This window comes from Crocodylus siamensis, chromosome 3 (assembly GCF_052110815.1).
Source record: "Crocodylus siamensis isolate JL-2025a chromosome 3, ASM5211081v1, whole genome shotgun sequence".
In the NCBI taxonomy this organism is placed as follows: domain Eukaryota; kingdom Metazoa; phylum Chordata; order Crocodylia; family Crocodylidae; genus Crocodylus; species Crocodylus siamensis.
Genome location: NC_143397.1, coordinates 11,661,780 through 11,683,848, shown reverse-complemented (window position 1 = coordinate 11,683,848; position 22,069 = coordinate 11,661,780). Strand labels below are relative to the sequence as shown.

Below are 22,069 nucleotides of genomic sequence, written 5' to 3'. Positions count from 1 at the left end.
CCCCTGGACTTATCTCCTTGAAACTTGACAGGCTTTGTGGCCTCAGCAGGGGCTACCATCCTGGCTGTTTTCAGTCAAATCAGAAAAGAAATGACTAAGTTATAGGCATTTTCATGATTCCCCATTATAGCCTATGGGCGAAACGGCAAAACGTGTTGAAACAGCAAAACAGTTTCGACGAAATGAAATGGAACAGTGCTTCAAAGCAGCAAAATGAAACACTGACCCTTTGAAATGGCGAAACAGAAGTCGAAACGAAATGGTGCTGTTTCGCACAGCCCTATAGTCTAATGTTGTGCTTGCTCCTTCCTCCAGCCTCCCCATTGTGTCTCAGTCAGCCACAGACACCTGGTCTGAAAGGCCTGGTTAATACCTCGAATTTGGCCACCATTACTGAGGAGTCTTACAGAGTCATCGCACGTGAGCATGTCGTTGGTGTCATACACCTCGGTGTGAGACTTTCCAAACTCTTGTACTTTCTGCAGCAGTTCCCTGCTTTATCCTGCTTGGACCGGGTCTGTGCTAGAAACATTGGCTGTGATAGTCATGTGGATTAGGGAGGTAAAAAGTTTGTGGAATTTTTATTATGGAAAAATCTTAGTACAGAAGCACTTCTGTTGGCCTATAAGTACTTTTCTTGCTATAACTTATTTTACTCAGAAATCAGTCTAACTCTGAAAGCAAATGCACTTTTTTCTTGTTATGAGTTACATTTTGCATAAAGAAGGCTGGCTGGCGTTGCTACGCTGGCAAACCTTTTACTGTAGTGTAGAGGAGACCTCCAGTATTGGCTTGGCATTTTCTTAAATGGAGGAGCCCCCCTAAACTTGAACAGTTAGTCATTTTCTATAGACTCCAGGTGTTCTTTAAATATTTGTTAGTCAAGAAGTGACCCAAACTGATCCTGTTTAACCTAGTTGGGTCAAAGAACAAAGCAACAATATTGCCAATTCTTGGCATTTGAAGAAGTGAATTTCCAGGGTACAAAACCCAAGGGAAAACACACTACTGGACTCTGTTGTACCACTGTTTGAGCCAGAACTGTGACGAGCTCCAGTTTCCCAGTGCTTGTTGCTTTGTCTGCAGATACAGAAGTGGGCCTAAACCTGAGGCCAGCCAGCAGTGAAACCCAACATATCAATAATGGACTGTGAGAAGACTGTGGGAAACACTAAAGTCAATGTTGCTTTAAAAATGGAGCGAACCACAGTTTTGCTGATCTTTTGATTCTGGCACGTCAAAAAGAAGAAATGGAGCACTGCATGATGCTGCTGTAATCAGCCGCAGGATATTACGACCTGCCACAGGATAGCAATATGCTGCCAAAGCTTTTAAAAGCTGAGCTGCCTGATTAGACTGCTAAGTTGTGCCTAGATGTATCTGTACATTGCAAATGAAAAATGAGGTCAGTAATTTCTCAGATTAAATTGAAAGCACATGGGTAGGAAACTAAACTCACTGCCCACCAAGGAAGTGCTGCCAAGGTGGGCCAATTATATCTGATAATTATATTTCATTCGTTACAGCTCAGAATAGGGTAAAGCATTGGCTTTCAGCAGACTGTCATACCATTTATAGCCAAACTCAAACCCTAATGAAACAAGATTGTAGCTACAACGAGATTTTACAGCCATTAACGTACAATAACATACCTTGTGTCACTGTAATGAGAATATGGTCACTGAGAAGGTGACTCCAGTAGAAACCGTGGCAATGACATGGGTTTTAATAACAACGGTACAGTTAACTCTTGTCATGACTCTATCCTATTACCCATTATGCAGACATTCAATTTGACGTCCTCAAAGTACCACGGAGAAGGTAGCGCAAGGTGGCACCGTAGAGTCTGGTGGGTTCAGAGAGGCATGAGCTTTCATAGGCAACAACCTGTTTGTCAGATGCAGCATCTGATGAAGTCGGTTATTATCTACAAAAGGTCATGCCTCTCTGAAACAATTAGTATCAGAGGGTGCTATCCTGCCCTATTTTATGGCAGATTTCAGACAAACATGGCTAACCACTTCGCTGCCCAAAGCACCACGTATCTGAGCACATGGTGTTCATAGCAATGATATGTGGTTGGTGTACGACGAACCGTGATATCATTACTTGCATTTATAATTTTTTTAAAAGCTAGAGCACCATATGTCCCTCCGCCATGGCCTAAATGACAAGGCATGTTAGGAATAGCTAATGGTAATAGAGAATTTAGTTACCAAATATCATGTCTTCCCATTGATGCAAGATTTTAAATGGCTGTGGGTGAAGGGGTGGGGGGGCAAAATCAGTGGATGGGTTTTGATTATAACAAATAGTTTGGAACATACAGAGAGAAAGCTGGTTACACTGTTTGAACACAATCATTGTATGGGAACCAAAGCAAAGATTTGTAAAGTAAGGGTAATAAGCACCAGGAGTTTAGTAAGCATCTGACATATTGTGTTCGGTCTAGGCAGTACCCTAAAGAGAACACAAATAAGAACTCCTGAAAATAAAGATTTGCAACAATCAGCAGTCCCAGTTGATTTTGTCTGGCGTCTTTATCATACAAACCATATTCCGCATATTTTACATAATTATTGAAAGTACAGGATGCAGAACAGCACTGCCAGGAATAGCTGATAAGAATTCAGAATGATAAGCAAGAGAGAAATTGTATTTCTGTCTCAGATTTGGAGTCAGAGGGGGGTCGTATTAAATGTCCTGAGTTGCTAGTGAGAAGCCTCCTGCAGGGTAGCAGGGTGAGAGTAGGGGGAGTTAAAAAACGCGAAGGGTGGTGTGGCAGCAGAGTGAATGGAGACAGGATAAAAGGGGGAAGATAGCAGCAGAGGCAAGTCCATGGAGGGCTTCAGAAATGGGGAGCACTACTATTCTGGGCAGGATCTTGAAGTGCGTGGGAATCCCCATGGAGTGATTGGGATTATGAATGAAATTATGAATGGCAGTGTAAGGATGATAAATGTAGGCCACTGCTTAGGGCAGTAACATGATTTGGGTAACCTGAATTCACGCGCCATCCCTTCCACCAACTTTCTCTATAACCTTGAGCAAGGCTTTTAGGGCCAAATCTGAAAGGTAGATAGGTGCCCACGGACTGCAATGGGAGTTGATTGCATAGTATGTGCAGTGGGAATTTGGAGGACAACCTAAGGCAGCTACAGCAGTGCAAGTGAGGAGAGCTGAGGATCTCACGAGAGGTAGAATCAAGGCAATAGTGCATTCAAGCACCTTTGCTTCCTTTATGCCATGTAGTGAGTGCAGCCTTGTGGGACTTGAGGGTTAAAGGAAGATCATACTATTTCAGAAGAATGTACAGATTTGGCACTAACTCAGAGAGAGAGCTTCCCTGCCTTGTAGTTTAAGCCCTTAAAGAAATATTTCAATATCCTTAGGAAGTGATCTGGCATTGATTTTTATTTATTTTTTTAATCTGCCGAGTGGAAAACATGAGGGTTTTTTTCACTTCTTCCATGGTAGAAACTCTGCTTGTTTCCTTCAAATAAAGTCAGAACAAAGGATAAAAAATAAGATGAGGATGGGGGTGGGTGGGAGAGAAGCAGGGGGGTGTTTCTCTTAAAATACATGTGGGAATGATCTGAGTCATCTTGAGTCATAGAATTATAGGGCCAAATCCTGAAGTGCTGATGCCAGAGAAACCATTGACTTGGAAGGGAGCAGTGCTTGAAGAAGGGAGATTGAGAGAGGGTTTCAAAAGTCTGCCTCCCCGTCATGAAACACAACTTCAGTGGGAAGTGTTTGTAGGATCAGGTATTGGATCCCACTGGAAATGGAGACGAAAAGTCCTATTAGATCACACCAGCAATCCTTATGGAGTATTTTGGGGAGTTTATTTTTGTTAGTTTGCCTACCAGACAATATCTGTTGCTTCTTGCAGTTGCATTTGAATGAAGGTAAATTTGGGTACTGAATAACCAGAAGGAGGGGTTTTTAGTTAAAGGTGTGCTTTGTTCTGGTTTGCTCCATATGTGCATGTCTTGGTTGTTGCAATTAGCAGTTTTTAGTCTGTGTATGTGCATACATATATGTGTACAGATTCATTGTACTTGCCAATCCATGACTGTGCCCAAGCTGTTATGCCACCTCCATGTAACAAGAGAATGCCTTTTTCATGTGAGTCCAGGGTTCAGAAACCATTACGTTTCCATGCGAAAGGTGGCTTGCAAAATCTGAAGATGATGGTGAGACCATAAGAGAACTGGTACCATCCGATATCTTCACTGAAAAGCTCACAAAAGATGGGAAACTCAAGCAGATAGAACAGGAAGTGGAAGAACCCCTGGAGGGTAAGTGAAATCCCTTCTTCCCATCTCCACCATGTGGCTATGTAGTTCAAATAAATGCAGTGCTACTAAAGACTGCTTACTTGCAACTATGTTCCTGAAAAAAAAAATGAATATAATAAAAAAAAAAAATCAATCCTAGCAGTGGCCATATTTTAAGAGGGAAAATACTTCTAGTGGGTTACTGCAAATGCCTTTTCTCTGGCTTCCTTAACTCAGCTGTGAGATCATCATCCTTTCCTGTTGCTAGGACCGTGTCATAAACCTACACTTTTTGAATTACTCCTTGGCTCTGCTCTTTACTCTTCCACAGTCCTTCCCAACTTCTTGTCTGTAGCTTCCAGGCCTTGCAAACCTCTCTCCTCCTTCACCCTCAGTGCCTTTTACTGCCTTTGACTCTTTCTGGTCTTCCCATACCATCAACTTCAGTCCTACTTTTTTCCCCACTGTGGGCTTTGTACTTTCTTCATGCTGCTCTCCAAGGATGTAACATAGATTGGCCTGTAGACTCCTTTCCTCATTTAAATCCCTCTATGAGTAGGTTGAGTTACTTGCTGTACAGCCTCTAACTGTCGTCCCTTCTTGGCATTTGACTTTATTAATGAATGTATGTAACAGTAGCAGAATAAATAATTCTCTCAAGAGCTTGGCTACTGCTAAGGCTTTCTTTGTGCCAAGGCCAAAGTTACTTCTATACTTGAAAGATTTTCTAAAACCTCTTATAGCCTGGATGGAGCTAACTGAATCCAGCTGTTCCTTTTACTCACCGTTTTCGGTCAGGGTTCAGGCACCTGGCGACGTGCTGATTCAGTGAAGGAAATTATCCTTGTTTTTTGTTTTTTTCTCTTTCAAGATCTGATTTGCATTTATGCTACAGCATATGTCTGTGTGCATAAATTACATCTGCTTTAAAGATCTTCTCATTGCCAGAATGGTACCCAAAAGAGAGCTGGGTCTTCAGGGTGTGCCTTAGAAAACAGTGTCTTTTGACCTCGTGTCGACTAATCTGCGGTCACTGGCAAAAGGTAAAATCCTGCTAAGGGCAGGACAGTTGTAGTTTTAATGCAAGTTAGCAGGTCAAAATAAATTCTAAATGCTTTGATCTGCAAACTTAATGTGCGGTAATTCTCTCCTGAAATGACATGCATGGAGTCAGATTTAACAAACCAACGATGCAGACCATCTCGGTAGGTTTTTGCTCCGCTCATTATTAAAGTGCAATCATCTCTCAGCTGAAAAGCCCCAGTTTGACAGATCACAGCAGCAAGATGCAGTACCTTAGGACATAATATAAAGGCAAAAATACGTTATGATGTTGGAATAGCAGAGGGGAATAGGGTGGGTGCAACCTAATTCATTCCCCAAATAGAACTAGAGCCAGCACTTGTGAAAAACCCCAGGGCATCCATAATGAGCACAAGTGATAAGAATTGCTCGTTTCTTTTTTCACTTCTTCACAAGTGATCAGAATTGCTTGTTTCTTATTTTACTTCTTCTAACAAAGAAGCAAAGCAGAGCAGAATGAAAGGGCAGCAACCCAAATGGGTATTCCCAGAGCGACCTACCTGCCCCTCTCCCTTGGAAGTCAATGGGGACTCTTTCACAGGTTGCAAGCTTGGGCAGGCCCTGTTTTATTCTGAGTGCTCAGTATAGAAGGGCTGAAAAAAAAGCAATATACTCCTTTTGTTTGATGCTATTAACAGACAAGCAAACCTGGTAATTCTCTACACTTAAGATCTTGCGCCTCCCACAAAGCATGCAGCTGTTTTTTCCTTCTCGTGTTTGAATCCTGTGGGAGTAATATAGAAAGCAGCCAGAGAGACCCTCTCTAGGGTTTCCATCACCCTAATGTGAGCGCAAACCTATTCAACAACTAATTGTTTTTATCTGGGAGTGTCTATTCAGGAACCATTTGTTTTTCCCATGTAAATGGGAAGGGAGCAGAGATACAGGAACAGCAGCATTCAGCAGATGAGAAAGCCACATTAGTAAAGACTGGAAGAGACTTTATTGGCTCATTACTGAGTAAGCAAAACACAAAGAGCTACTTAACCGGTACAACTATAGCCTGTCAGTAATTAAATATTGCCTGAGCAAGAAGATTCGGGAGACCATTGTCTTTTCTCAGTACAGGGAATTTAAGCAGCCAAGTCTCATCAACTCTGGTGATCATTGTGAACCCAAATCCCTGATGGTTTTGTGGACAATGGAGCATTAAGAGTTCACAGCTTTAGATCCCTCATCCTGTTGATGCAAAGCACAGTGGAGGGTGTTCGCTTTTTTACACGCTTCTGGGCCTTTGCTAGCTGCCACTTGTTTTCCCCTCCTGTTACTGCAGGTATTTGGGGGGGAGGAGGGGGGTTTCCACCTTCTTCAGACAGAAGCTTTGGGTGTTAGCTGCAAGCCAAGACTGGGGTTGTGTTTGGGGCGTGCCAGTCCTTCTTCTGGGGCTAAAACAAGATGTTCCTGGTTAGAGGGTCTTGCCCCTCCCCTCAGGGTCAGCCCGATTGCCACATTTGGAGTCGAGAGGAATTTTACCCTTTGGTCACATTGGTATGGACTTGGGGGAGAAGGGGAAGGGATATCTTCTTCGGTAGTGGGGGTATGGCCTTCTTCCTTTTATCTCTTGAGGACATATTAACAACCCTGGCAGAAGCAGGACAATGCCAGCCCTTGTTCCCCTCCTTTGTCTGTGCCAGTTAGGGTGGCTTTGGTGTCTTTGGGCAACATGCCTTGTAGTTGTGCAACAGAGCTGTTTGTGCAGTATTAGGATTGATCAGACAAAGATTTGCATGGTGTGACGAGGATGAGGATGATTTTGCCTTGAGCAGGGGGTTGGACTGGATGACCTCTGGAAGGCCCTGAAAAATGTTAAACTCAAATGTAGTACTATGAAATCAGTGGTAAGCATGGGCAGATCCAGGATTTGCTGAAAGGAGGTGTGGCATGTCTCCTCTCAGATGGTGTGGGGCATGGAGTGAGCCATGTCTGGGGTGCCCAGGTTGGTGGGAGACGTGGGGGACCTGGGCAAGGAGCAGAAAACCTGCCTGCTGCGACTGCCACCACCACTTTTCTGAACTGCCCTCCATTTCCCCAGTGGGTTGGAGTAGGCACTGGTAGGAGGAACCTGTGAACTCCTGGAATCTGGCTCCTTATGCAGCTGTTCCCTGCAGCCCACAGCTGGAACAGGGCAGGAGCAACTCTGGGGCTTCCCCTCCACCCGGGTGAGCCGGAGACAGCGGTGGGGGTGGAAGGGGTGTGTACCCTCCCTGCCAGCCCCATTCCCCCTTCCCTTCTCTCCCTCTCCTCCCTCCCCCCACCGCTCTCCTGATGATAACTAATGATATGTTGCATTTTCATAAAAATCATAGAAAATTAGAGTAGGGAGGAAACTCAGGAAGCCATTCAGTCCAACCCCCTGCTCAAAGCAGGACCATCCCCAACTAGATCATCTCAGACAAAGCTTTGTCCAGCCAGGTCTTCAAATGACCAGTTCTTCACCACCCCTCTGCGTAACCTGTTCCAGTGTTTTACTGCCTTCCTGGTTAGAGAGTTTTTCCTCGTATCTAACCTCAACTTCCCTTGCAGCAACTTGAGCCCATTGCTCCTTGTTCTGTCATCTGCCACCACTAAAGACAGTCCAGCTCCATCCTCTGTCGAACCCCGCTTCAGGGAGTTGAATACTCTTATTAAATCCCCTCTCAGTCTTCTTTTCTCCAGACTAAATAAATCCAGTTCCCTTAGCCTCCCCTCACAAGCTCAAACTTCCTAACCATTTTCCTTGCCCTCCACTAGATTGTCTCCAATTTGGCCACATCCAGTCTGTAGTGGGAGCCTCAAAACTGGACTTCTGCGTTATCTGTGCAAAGCAGATTACAGACTTTGTCTGGACAGGAGGCGATGGAAGGCCAGTGTTTTTAGGTAAAGCTCAGGAGAGCAACTCTGAATGTCCCTGTGCTCTGAAATCATGTATTTGTATGTCTGTCTTTATGCAGTTCATACATATGGGATAAGCGTTTTCACCGGAGATGTGTACGGTGCTGGGACAGATGCAAATGTTTACCTGACTATGTATGGAGACCTCGGGGACACTGGAGAGAGGAAACTCAGCAAGTCTGAAACAAACATGAACAAATTTGAAAGAGGCCAGGTATAAATAGCATCACTCCATTATGTCTTCTACGTTGCACTCCTAAAACACAGGGATGGACAGTTGAATATTTTACAGTTTATATATTTTACAGTTAGGGTGGCCAAAATCTGTTACCGACTTCCTAGGGAACCAACGTCCTCGCTCCTACCTTGGGCAAATTCAAGAGGAGGTTGGATGATCACCTGTCTGGGGTCTTGTGAACCCAGCATTCATTCCTGCCTGTGGCAGGGGGTTAGGCTAGATGATCTGTTCAGGTCCCTCCTGACCCTAGCTGCTATGAAACTATGAATAACTGAGCTTCCTGGTTAGAAGAGACCATCCATAAGGATGAACAAAACTGGCAGATGAAAGTCCTGATGGGAAAAAAAAAGATGCTTATTGCTTTTTAAACATTACTACATATTTTATATGCACAGTATATTACAGTGTAACACTGGTACTTAGGAACTGTGCTCATGGACGCTACATCAGACCCTGAGCAATTTCTTTGCTTGAAGTCAATGGTTTGGACTAAATTTTCAGCTTGACCTTATATCGAGCCTTTTTGTTTTCAGTCACAAAATTGGGAGAACATGTAATTGAAGTCAACATTAACAGCCTCTGTGCCTCTAAGTAGCTCATTTGAATCTTCAGAACTGGAGGTCAGCTGTGGTAAATCTGACCCGTAGCACTCATTATACTTTATCTTGGGACCTCATCAAGTAACACCATTTTTATAAGCTCTTCAGTTGTGATCTTTGAAAAATGGTCAGATTAAATGTTCTCATTTAAAAATTAATTAAAAGGACTTCTTACGAGAAGCAGCTTTGTAGGCTTAATATTGAGCCTAATAAACTGGTTGGGTTTCTTTCCTACTCACTTCACTAGGAGATGTGCATGAGTAGCCAGCTGGATCTGTTGCCTCCAGCTGGTTTGAGTAAACCAGAACTTGGAGTTTCAACTGTGATTTAGTTCACACTTCATTGATGTGCTAATCATAAGAAAAAGCAATTCCCTCCCTGCTAGCTGTATGGTCCCTGATGAGCAAACAGGAGTAAATAGTAGAATCTTATTTAGTCACAAAGCTCAGCAGATACAACTCTAGGTACTCCACTGCCTGTCCTTGCCGGATAAGCATGTGCCATTTTTGTACTATCCGTTTCAGAGTAGAATTAAGTATTTTAAGCCTTTCCTTCCCTCTTAGGACAGATATAATGGACAGAGAACCATTCGTAGACTATTCTCCTACAGCTTTTAATCCAATACTCTCCAGTGAGGCTGGCTATATACATTTAGTATATTCCCCGATGAACACGTGTGTTCAACCAGTAGAGAAGCCGTTAAAAACCCACCATTAACAGAATCTATATTGCTATTTAACATCTTGTAGGAGGACGTGTTCACGCTGCAGGCGGTGGACCTCGGCCTTGTGTACAAGATCAAGATCCGTCATGACAACGCCATGCTGAATCCGGAGTGGTACCTGGACAAAGTGGAGATTACAGATGAAGATACAGAAGAAGTGTTTGTGTTCCTGTGTGAACGCTGGCTCTCTAAAAAGAAGGAGGACAAGAAGATAGAGCGGATACTTTACGAGCAGGTACAGTTGTGACAAGTGGTATAGTCCTGCCTACTGTCTGTGAGTGTTGTTGTAGAGTTACCAATGAAATAAGATTCATACCCTTTCGCATGGTTGGAATCCAGCACGGCGCTCCAGTGATCTAAACTGGCGACCATCTGAAGGCTGTTCTTTGACTTATTTAAAAATAATAAGTGATTCTCAGTTGGAAAACCAAGAACTGGTCAGGCAGTGGAGATGACGCTTTTCAAAGCACAGGGCAGGCTTCTTTTCCACCCTGTTTGTGTCCTTATGAAGGAGGTGGAATAGTGCATGGCTAGGGCAGTATACACGATGCTACACAAATGCTTCCCAGGCTGTTTCTTCCCAGTGGGTAACAAACAGGTTTAAGTTCTCAGTGCAAAATATTGGGCCCTGTGGCCCCTTTGCCAAGGGACAGGTGTTTCATCTGGAAGGCTGACCAACCCCAGTCATTAATAGGCAAGCACTAAACATGCAGTCGCACTAAAGATGCAAGCTGTTTCGTAATCAAACGCTCCCTGTGCCATCCCCTTCTACATGCGGAACATCTCCATATGCATTACTTAATCAGACTAATGTAGCTAATTAGTATTCCAGGTACACGTGTTAATTAAAATTAGCAAACAAGATTAAGTTAATAGACCCCTCTTGCCTTTATGCAGCAAGGCAGAGCACTGAAGCTGATTAAAGTCCATTGTATTTAAAGGGCTTCCTTTACAAAACACAGTGACATTTTAATTGAAAATTGCAACTAAAATGATCCTTAACGAACAGGACCAAACTCATATCAAATGCAACGTTCTAGAGGTAAGCAGTTTCACCAGGGCTGCTAATTGGTCCTCGGCATCTAATATCATTGCAGTTCCCAGCGATCAGTTCTGTGAATTCTTATGGTCACACCCACTAGATTGCTCATATTAATTCCTTGGTAGGAAGAGAAAATTAATTAGTTTTTTAAAAATTGCAGAATTGTGGGGAGGGATTCTCAACTTAATTGGACTCTGTCACTGAACACTTCCCTGTAACTGTTTTAAAACAACATAATATGTTTGACATTTAAGATTATTCAACTCTGTAGTATGTTTTCCATTGACCTTTTGCAGAGTTTGGGTCATAATAGTATATGAGTATGGACAGACTTACACATACACAAACCCTGATATAATTTACATCAGTTTTGTATATCTATATACATTGCACTAGGATCAGGGACAGATAAGTACTGTTTTCCCAGGTTAGTTCATAGGCAATGGACAACTATTACGGCACATTGCCACTAGATAGTGGGGAACAGCCTGTTGTTTGGCTGTAATAAATAGCTAGCCTGGGATAGATGCATACAGAGGAAACTTAAACTGACATAACTTCTATCAGGAGAATTTTACCCCTTTTTCCTTCAGGGCTAATTCCCTATCAGAGTGGAGACAGTTTGCTAACTAAGGAGTTTAGGTCATCTGTCTGCTACTTTTTTATACCAACATAATACCAATTCCACTAGTGTAAATGTTTCTTCTCTCAAGGGCTTATGTCTTGTCAAGCAATTTTGGTGCAACTTGATGTGTTTGCATTGTGCGTGGTTATTGCGCTTACATGCAGTGCAGAAAAGGCACAGCATGTTTCTTGCTAAGCCCATTAAGCCTGTTACAGCTACTGTTTTATAGCACTCCTAGTCAAATGGCAGAGTTCAGGTTATTGCAGCACGGTAAATAAATGAGCTGAAATAAGTTATGAGGAATCACATTTATGAGAGCAGCATTGAGCAAAAGCTGCTCAGGGAACTAGAGGGATGTCTTGTATTGCTGTTCTTTGAGGTATACACGAACAGCTGGCAGCATTGTGAGCACTCAACCTGATTATGGTCCCGTGCGTGTGTTTTAATTAGAACTATGAAGGCAAACGGGGCAGCCTGGATGATGCCGATCTCAGCCTGAGCAGCCAAGACAGCAACGCAAACATGAAGGAGACAAAGAAACCCAGCTTGGTCGAGAGCATACAGGAAGGGTTACGTAAGAGAAGCAGGGTGTGGGTCAGGGTACATGTGCATGCTCTTGGCGTCTTGGGATGTTTTTGTGCTGGGGAAGACCAAAGTGGGGTAGAAAGGTCACTTTTTTTGACTGACCTGCTTCTTCCTGGGTCTTGAGCTCTGCAGATCTGAGATGGAGCATTGCTTGGATTTATTTGTGCTATTGCTGTAGCACTTTTTCCCAGAGCAACTGAGTAACCAACATGGAAGGCAAAATTAAATGTTTGTATCTCCAGAGGTCTTCTTTCCCTCTCACCTCAATCTCTGCATTGTTAGGACCTGAGGAGGTTGGAGCTAGGGGCGGTGCTAGGGGAAGGCTTGGGGGGCTATCGCTACCCCAAAATTCACCGTAGCCACCTACCCTGCACAGCTGAGCCTGCCCCATTTCTGCCTGCAGCCTGCAGAAAAATAGCACTCCTGGCCCAGCCAAATAAGTATGTTTAACCAGAAGATATATAGCACAGCCCCACACCCCACAATTTTCTCTCCCCCACCAGGAAGAGGCTGGTGCCTTCCCTGGTTGGAGTTACTAACACAAATACATAGGGCCAAATTCTATTCCGTATGTAAGTAGATGTATGCAAGAGGCCAGGATTTTTTTAGGGCAATATCTTTTATTGGATCAACTGTATAGCTGGGATAGAGTTACATGAGTTTCCGAATGCAATTCAGTCTTCATCAGGTCTCCTACATAGGTTTAGGCACCTAAGCGCAATTCTGTTCCATACAGTTTATGTCCCTGAAAAACTGTTGGTACAGGAGGTGAATGGGTATGCTTACACCTTGCTGCTTTTTTGTGACAAAAATAGATGCATTAATGGATTTTCAGGACTTGAATGGAGCAGGTAGAATCACACTTGAGTGTCTCAGTCTGTTTAGGTGTCTAATAAGGGGAATGGAGTGGAATCTAGTCTATGTTGGCATGGGATTTATGACCTAGGTACCTTGTTCCAGGGGGACCCAAACCCTCAGGCTGACCACAGCCTCTTCCATTCAAAAACAGGCAAATTGTATTGATATGCAGTGATACCAGATAAGAGTAATGCAGGTGGGGCAAACAAAATACCCGCTCCTTCGCAATTCTATATCTATCAGTCCTAGGTCTGTCACAGAGGGAAGGTACATGTGGCCAGTACATGAGCTTCACCCCATAGCTCTTTCTTGAATATCAGCAGTCTTAAAGGTCAAGGGCTGGGGCCCATCCTCCCCAGTTGGGTGGGTGAGATGGGCTGGTGGTGTGCCTTCTGTTCATGGTGGCCTTGGGTTCCCCCCGTTGGGGACCCTTTGCTGCTCTGAAATCCCTCCTTTTGTTTTGTTTTCTTCCTCTGATGACCAGGGATCCTGGTTTTCTTTGATTAAAAAATCCCCAATTTTCAGATTTAAAAAAGTAACCCAAAATCCACATGTTTCTGTGATTAAAATGAAACACCACTGACAGATATATATATATATATATAGTGGTCCCTACAGAATCCCTGTTGATGACTTCATTCCTGGGCATCATTGATTGGCTTCCCTGTGGTCATCATACTATCCACATTCTGTTCTGGGAGCATATGCCTTTGTTTCCCCATCACGTACACATTTCTTAATTTGGTCATTTATTGGTGTCTTAATTTGGGCATGCCCTGGCCTCCTAATTTGGTCCATCAACCAAAACTGGAAATCCCAAGGGCTCTGCAGCTGGTCACTGTGACTTAATGCTACCGTATCTAGTGATATGGATACACTGTTCAAATTTCCCAGCTTATTTATGCCTGCTTCTCCATTGGCCTCCAACACGGTGTTTGCCTTGAAGGTAAGTGTCACAAACAGGCTTTTTGAAACCAATTAACCCTTGCCAGTCCCCTGGACCATTGTTCTAATGCAATATCTATTTTATCTATGAGCCAGCTCCTAGAAGCAAATATCTAAATATAATTTTCTAGCCATCAGTCTATAGTTCCTGAGCAAGCAGTACTGCTGATTCAGTAGAGAGAGGGGGTTCACCTCAAACCTGTTCAACTCAATACTTGTCAGGAGTTCTTGAAAGTATTGTCTCTTTCATGAGAAATCCTGACCACTTGTGGGCACCAAAAAAGCCCATTATATGTTTCATCAGGGTCATGCATGGCCAGAATTCAGCTCACACAGTTATATTCTTTCTCCATAAACATTATACCTGCATTTTGATTTGGAAAAGGTGTTTCTGACATCCTCCGCAAATATGCTGGGTAGTTTGGCTGGGAGCTGCTAAACACATTCTGTGTTTCACATGTGCATTTCAGTGACAGATAAAACGCAACTCTGATGTACACTATTTATCATTTGTTAAGAATTAATTATATGCTTATTCTTGAATAAAACACAGCAGAAGGGAGGTAACCGCCACATAACTTCTTTCTGTCCCCAGGACTACCTCAATATAGCATGATATATGGCATGATAAAGCCCTGTCCTTTTCCAGGACATAGGGAGAATCCCCCTCCTCCTGCCCAAGATTTTGAGAAGGACAATTCCCCACTAGAAATGGGATTTTGTGGGGCTGACCAGTACTCTAGACCAAAGGTACATGAGGTTTGGAGGGAAGATGACTGTCTCCCAGACACACAGATAATGCTTTCCTTCCCTTCCTCACCAGCAACTTTAAGACCATCAGGAATTCAGAAAGCAAGAGGAAGGGCAGCTGCCCAAACAGACAGGAACTGGCAGCGTTAGTGGGAGAATCTGTATTAGGCATATGTAGTGTACTGTATCCATTCAAGTCTGTAAAGGATCCTTAGAAATGAAAGGGACCATATCTTTGTAAGGAGTTATAGTTGTTACCACCAAGTTAACAGCCTCCTCTGTGAAAGTCTAAGGTCTATTGTCCCCAAGATCCCATGGCAGAGGACTTTACTTGCTGCTGGAGTCCACTGTTCTTTGAAACCTTTGCTGTCTTCTCTGATCTATTCAAGCTTTCATGTCTTAGACCCTAACTACAAAAGAGAGGTTCTGAAATTCTGAGGTGCTGTTTGCTACACTTTGGCCACCTACCACTCAAAGCCATTTCCTGAACCCAGGGCAGTCCTTGTTTAATTTGACTTTGAACTCAGTTTATATTACTGTGCAGCGGGTTGTCCATATGCTGCAGGCTTTGTGCCCCCCAGAGTGTAGCTGCACTGCACAAGCTGTCAGGCCAGTGGGTTAGTAGTGACAAAGAGTACGGGACACTGAAAGAGGGATGAAAAATAGCTTGGGTTTTTGACATGCAGAGATATCAGCAAGGGGGTACTCTTGTTCTTTTCTGGCATGGTGATAACTTTGTATTGGGGGAAGGAGGAGGAGGTTATGAATCATATAATCACAGAACTGAAAGCCTGAAAGGGGCCTCAAGAGAACATCTAGTCTAACTATTTGCACTGAGGCAGGGTCAGGCATACCTAATCTTGATCCTGCCCCAGCCAGTACAGCTGGGGGACTGACTGGCTAAGCAGCAGCTCTGCAGAAAAGGACCTGGGGGTGACAGTGGACAATAAGCTGAATATGAGCCAGCAGTGTGCCCTTGTTGCCAAAAAGGCTAACGGCGTCTTGGGCTACATTAGGAGGAGTGTTGCCAGCAGATAAAGGGAAGTGATTCTTCCCCTCTATTCACTGTTGAGGCCACCTCTGGAGTACTGTGTCCAGTTCTGGGCCCCCCACTACAGAAAGGATGTGGACAAATTGGAGAGAGTCCAGTGGAAGGCAGTGAAGATGGTGAGGGGGCTGGGGCTGGGGCATATGACTTATGAGGAGAAGCGGAAGGAACTGGGCTTATTTAGTCCAGGGAAGAGATGACCAAGAGAAGATTTAATAGCAACCTTCAGCTACCTTCAGGGTGGTTCCAAAGAGGATGGAGCTGGACTCTCCTCAGTGGTGGCAGATGACAGGAAAAGGAGCAATGGGTGTTTTTATACATGTTTTGGGAGTGGGAGGGTGCTTTAATTAGAATGGCTCTGAGAGCTGCTTTAATTAAAATGCCCAGAGCATCTCATGTACCAGCATCCCCGCACTTCAAAATGGCACTGGGGCACTTTATCTGAAGCTCATCAAATAAGGTTGAGTTAAAGCGCCCCCGCTGCCATTATGAAGCAGGGGGATGCTGATATATGAGATACAGAGGCTGGCTGGAGCACAGTAATTACCATGCTCCAGCAGACTCAATTAATCACAGAATCATAGAAAATTAGGGTTGGAAGGGACCTCAGGAGGTCACATCTGGTCCAGGGTTTCTCAACCAGTCGGACTTGGGTTGTGGCAGCAAAACCAGAAGTGCCATGGCAGGGCTTCCAGTTTTGCTTTTGTGCTCTTTGACTCACCTCTGGGGGACCCTCCCCCCCCAAACACACACACTCATCGACCAGTTGGATCAGGATTTAATGACCTTACATAGGTGCAAAAGGTTGAGAGCTGCTTATCTAGTCCAACCCTCTGCTCAAAGCAAGACCATCCCCAGCTACATCATCTAAGCCAGGGCTTTATTTACCTGGAACTAAACCTCCAAGGATGGAGCTTCCACCACCTCTCTGGGTGACCTGCTCCAGTGCTTTACTACCCTTGTCATGAGAAAGTTTACTCAATTAATTGAGTCTTCTCTGACGTATTGTAATTACCCAATGGTCTTAGTTGTGGCAAGGCATGTTTATTAGGAAAAACTCTCTCACGATGAGGCTAGTAAAGCACTGGGACAAGTTACAGAGAGGTTGTGGAATCTCCATTCTTGGAGGTTTTTAAGTCGCAGGTAGACAAAGCTTTGGCTGGGATGGACTTACTTTGAGCAAATGGTTGAACTAGATGACTTCCTGAGGTCCCTCCCAACCCTCATTTTCTATGATACTATGATTCTAGCCCACCCCGAAGAGATGTTTGCCTTAAACCCCTCCAGTGAAGCAGTTCATAACCTCCCTAAATAGCCTGTTCCAGTGTTTCACAATCCTAATGGCTAGAAATTTTTTCCTAGTATTCAGCCTAAATCTTTTTTGTAGCAAGCCATGCTGATTTCTTCTTGGCCTCTCTCAATGGCCACAGAGAATAAATGATTGTAATCTTCCTCATCAGCATTTAAGTATCATAAGTCTGTCATCATCCCTTGTCCTATCTTCTCTTTTTGAGACTACACAAATCCAATTCCTTCACCTTTTCCTCCTATGTCATGTTTTACAAACCTTCTTATAACTTTCATTGCTCTCCTCTGATCTCTTTCCCATGTCTCTCTCTTTCTCAAAGCACAATGCTCAAAAGTAGACATAGTATTTCAGCTAAACAGCATTGCTCAGGAGCTCTCTGCCCTGATGCTCCCTGACCCAGTACCAGTAGCTGCATTCAGTAACAACAAATAAGCAGACCAGCTGGAGGGTTTCTATTAAAATGGTCAGCAATAAAAGAACTGATAGGGGAATTGTTATCACTGAGCTTTTTCAGTACCCTTGAGGAATACATACGAGTGAACACAAGTTATATAATAAGGGCAAGGCCAATCAAAGCAATGGAATTGGGTTCATTCTCAATGAAGTTTTACAGTAATGACTCTTGGTGATGAAAAGAGTCAGCGGCAGAGTGATAACAGTGCAAAACAACAGGGCCGAGAATATAATCTATATCATCAGTGCCTGTGCTTCACATATGGACTCTGTGATCAAACAAAGATGACTTTACAATGGCAGTAGCTACAAATATAGCAGCTCTGTCATCTAAAGGAAGGCTCTGCATAACTGGGTACATATTGCAGAATCCAGGGGCTTATGGATATGGACAAAAGGATGGAGACATGCATAAACTGGCATAGGTGAAAATATTTTTCAGGAAGAAGAATGGGTGCTTAATCACCTTCAAAAGTAGCGAACATATTACAAAAGGCCTAGAAGTGAAAGACAGCATTATAAAGAGATCCCTTATGAGAGCACAGCAGCCAAGTATTGGGTACTAGTTATTGACTTCAGGTTATTGCTGAAGGCTACAACAAGGAAACAATATGGGTGAAAGATTAAATAATGGAAGCTAGATCATGACAGTAAACCCATTATTTTATAGCGACGACCTACAGTCTACCCGTAATGATGCAAATCACGATGGAAATTCCCTTTGGAATAAGAGCATGGAGTACCGGGTGGAAAACCTGGTGGAGGAACAGTGAGGTCTAACAAGCAAGCAATGAGAGAGGTACTTCAGTGTATTAGTCTAAAGTTGGGCAGAAGGCAGGCCATGGCGGCACCTCAGAGGCTAACTTTTTCAGACGGGTATGAGCTTTCATTGATTGCAGCTTACTTTGGTAGTCATAGCACAGAAGTAAGCTGTAGCCCACAAAAGCTCATGCTTCTCCAAGTGATTTAGTTCATAAAGTGCCACCCTGCTCTGCCTTCCGCCAAACAATCGAGGGAAAGAGAGAAGCATCCAAGAAGTGGTAAAATTAAAAAAATAAAAAGATGCAAACCTTGTAGTTTGTCTAAAAGAGAAAAAAGCTGTAAAAGGGAAGTCACAAAAGCAAATCAAGCAGCACTGAATAACTTGAATGAGAAACTGGACAGTGGTGGAGATGAAAAACTTATTTCTAAACTGGCTAAAAGATGACAGGTGAAAACCCATGTTGCTACGGATGGGAAAAGTGGATTAGCAGCTGATCCCAAAGAAATTTTGCATGCCTGGAAGACATGTTTTGAGAAATTACTGGATGCAGACTTTCCCAAGAACTTACCACATCTGTTGGCACTATAAATCAAGATGAAATTCCAGCAGTTAGCACAGATGAAATCAGGAAAACTCTAAATAAACTGAAAAATGGAAAGCAACACAACCAGATAAACATTAGGAGTTGCAGGTACAGGGTGGCTCTTCCATTTAATCCAGGAAGTCATACTGGAATTCATATTCCAGATGAATGGCAACCCAGTCAGATATCTCCCACCCCAGAGAGCAGTGAATGTAGATGTTCCAACCGCAAAAAGTGACCTCAGCACTCCTTGAAAATACATAAGACTATTGAAGTTGGAAGCACCACAGAGACCAGTGATAGTTAGTTTGGTTTTAAGAAAAGAAAGCACAGCAGATCCCCTGTTTGCTCTCAGAATCACTACCAAAAAACAGAGAGAAGAATACACTGCTGTACATGGTCTTAATCAACCTAGAAAAGGCATTTGAGCAGGTCCCAAGACAAGCTGTGCAGTGGAACTTAAGGAAAAGGAAAATACCCAAAAAGTGCCTTATCACACTAATAAGGTCTAATCAAACCGCCACACAAGTTGGAACAGATACCTTTTGCAGCACTGTATTTCAGGACCCTGCATTTAGTCTGCTTCTCTTAATTGCAATGGATATCATCAGTGAAGAAGATAAAAGATCTATACCATGGCATATAATGTTTTCAGATGATATCATGATATGTAGAAAGCCTTTTGAAGAAGTGTAAGAAAACTTCATAGACTGGCAGGTTGCACTTCAGATCAAGGTTCTTAAAACTAATGCAACTAAGACAGAATTTGTGGGTTGTAGAAATGCAAATGGAGGTACAATAGAAGATATGAGCAGAAACTTAGTGAGAATCAGTTAGAAATACCTGGGTCCCATTATAAATGAAGAGATGCCACTAGATGAGTTGCAAAAAAAACCAATGCACAGAATAAATGGAAGGAAATATGAGGCATGATGCATTAAAAAAAGATGTCATCTAGATTTACAAGATTTGTACAAACTTATGACTCAGAAGGGTAGGTCTTAACCCAAAGGATCAAAGAGGATTAAACACCACCGAAATGAACATGCTGACCATGTGCATGGTTAAAAGGAGGGACAAGTTATGATAGGAAAAAGAAGGAACAACCATGATTTCCCAAGTAACAGTTAGAGGAGAATATGAAAATAAGACGTATGCCCAGATGGATGGTTATATTCACAGTTATGAAGGGTAGAGGCCTGAAGGCATTGATTCTGGACTACAACTATAAATCAACTCTTTTAAAATGGGATATTATGAGTCCATTTATTTGTGCTCCATCATCTCAGTACAACATGGGCCATGACACTGTTCTGCTGTGTTTGTAAAGCAACCCAGTGCTACGTTTTTGGTGTCCTCGTATGCATTCATGCTTTGAACAACAAAAAGCCCTTACTGGTTCTCCTCCCATGTGTGGTCCATGTTCAGACTTAGGTTATGAACCTGGCTATATATTGTATCAACGCACTGGCTAACCTGTTTGCCTCTGTGTCATTAAAACCTTTGTTTTCTTCTTCACTTCTTCCTGGAGGCGCAGATACAGTATTGTTCTCATATGAGAAGTCAGGAGCGTGCTCTGTAAATCTCTCATTTCTCCTGTTTTGCCTGCCTTGGCAGGACAGTGAGTATGAACGTCCCACTCGACGTTCCCAATGTGTCAAACGTGTGAAATCGTGTGTGAAATCTCAGTCTCTTCCATTAGGGGCTATCTCCAGTAGAACTGGAATAGCTCCAGCATTCCTTTGCATTTCGACAGAGAGGTCTATCTTTAAAAAGTGCCAGGGCTTGGAGCCAGTCCCCTTCCCGTTCCTTGAAATGGCCCCTGTAGGGGAATTGATCATTGAAGGAGCAGTGGACTTGCTGGAAAAAAAATGTGGACTGGATGTTCATTTAATAGCTATCGCTTCACTGGGGAGAAGAAACCTGGCTGTTAACTGGTCCAGGAAGCCCTCTGAGAATGTCCTTCACTGGAGACTTTCCAGCAGCCGTATAGGCATTTTTCTGCAAAGGTTTAGGATCAGTGCCTTCCTTCTCTGGGGGAAGGCACTGATGACCCTTGAGGTCTTAAGAAGCCTCGACTCCGGGGCCACAGCCTTGCTACCTCAAGCAGTGCTCCGGGGTCCGTTCCAGCTGAGCTTAGTCTCAAGTATTGGAAGCACATAAAAAGACTAAAGGAGGGCCATAGTGTGCTGTGTCTTTGCAGCCTGTTTTACCAACGTGTGTTAATTTCTACACCTCTGAAGCTTTCCTAGATTTCATAGACATTGGGGCTGGAAGGGACCCCGGAGAATCATCGAGTCCAGCCCACTGCCCCAGGGGCAGGAGGTCAGCTGGGATCACAGGATCCCAGCAAGATAAGCATCCAAATGTGTCCTGAAGGTGTTCAAAGTGGGTGCTTGAACCTCCACTGGCGGCAGTCTATTCCAAACCTTGGGGGCTCGGACAGTAAAGAAGTTCTTTCTTATGTCCAGCCTGAATTGGTCACAGTGGAGTTTGTGACCATTTGATCTTGTCATCCCTTGGGGTGCTCTGGTGAACAAATGTTCCCCCAAATCCTGATGAGCACCCCTGATAAATTTATAGGTGGCCACCAGATCGCCCCTGAGCCTGCGCTTTTCCAGGCTGAATAGCTCCATTGCTCTCAGCCTGTCATCATAAGGTCTGTTTTCCTGAACTCTGATCATGTGCATGGCTCTTCTCTGCACCCTCTCAAGCTTCTCCACATCCTTTTGAATTGTGGAGCCCAAAACTGGACGCAGTACTCCAGCTGCGGCCTCACCAAGGCCGAGTACAACGGGAGAATGATGTCCCTGTGATCTGCTTGAGAAGCCTCTATGGATGCACGCCAGCGTTTTGCTCGCTTTACTAGTTGCAGCATCACACTGAAGGCTCACGTTCATCTTGTGGTCAACCATGACCCCCAAGTCCCTTTCATCTGTAGTGGTAGCCAGCATAGCACTGCCGAGCCTATAAGGATGCTGCAGGTTTTTCCTCCCAAGGTGGAGAACCTTGCATTTTTCAGTGCTGAACACCATGAGGTTCTCGTCCGCCCATTTCCTGAGTCTGTCCAGATCTGCCTGGATCACCCTCCTGTCATCAGGTGTGGATGATTTACCCCAGACTTTGGTGTCATCGGCAAACTTGGCCAGTCCGCTTCTGACACCAATGAACATATCATTGATGAAGATGTTAAACAGTATAGGCCCTAGGACAGAGCCTTGTGGGACCCCACTGGTCACAGCACACCAAGACGATTGGCTCCCATCGACACCACCCTCTGGGTCCTACTGCGGAGCCAGTTCTCCAGCCA

General features: G+C 43.9%; 1 protein-coding gene across 1 annotated transcript in view; it reads left to right on the top strand.

The window, feature by feature from the left end:
- LOXHD1 (lipoxygenase homology PLAT domains 1) overlaps nucleotides 1-22,069 on the top strand; it is a 190,191-nt gene that overhangs the window by 108,198 nt on the left and 59,924 nt on the right. The window contains exons 25-28 of the mRNA XM_090037209.1: nucleotides 4,142-4,304; nucleotides 8,297-8,451; nucleotides 9,824-10,033; nucleotides 11,916-12,039. Of these exons, the coding sequence (XP_089893335.1) occupies nucleotides 4,142-4,304; nucleotides 8,297-8,451; nucleotides 9,824-10,033; nucleotides 11,916-12,039 (652 nt within the window). The remainder of the gene's footprint in view (nucleotides 1-4,141; nucleotides 4,305-8,296; nucleotides 8,452-9,823; nucleotides 10,034-11,915; nucleotides 12,040-22,069) is intronic.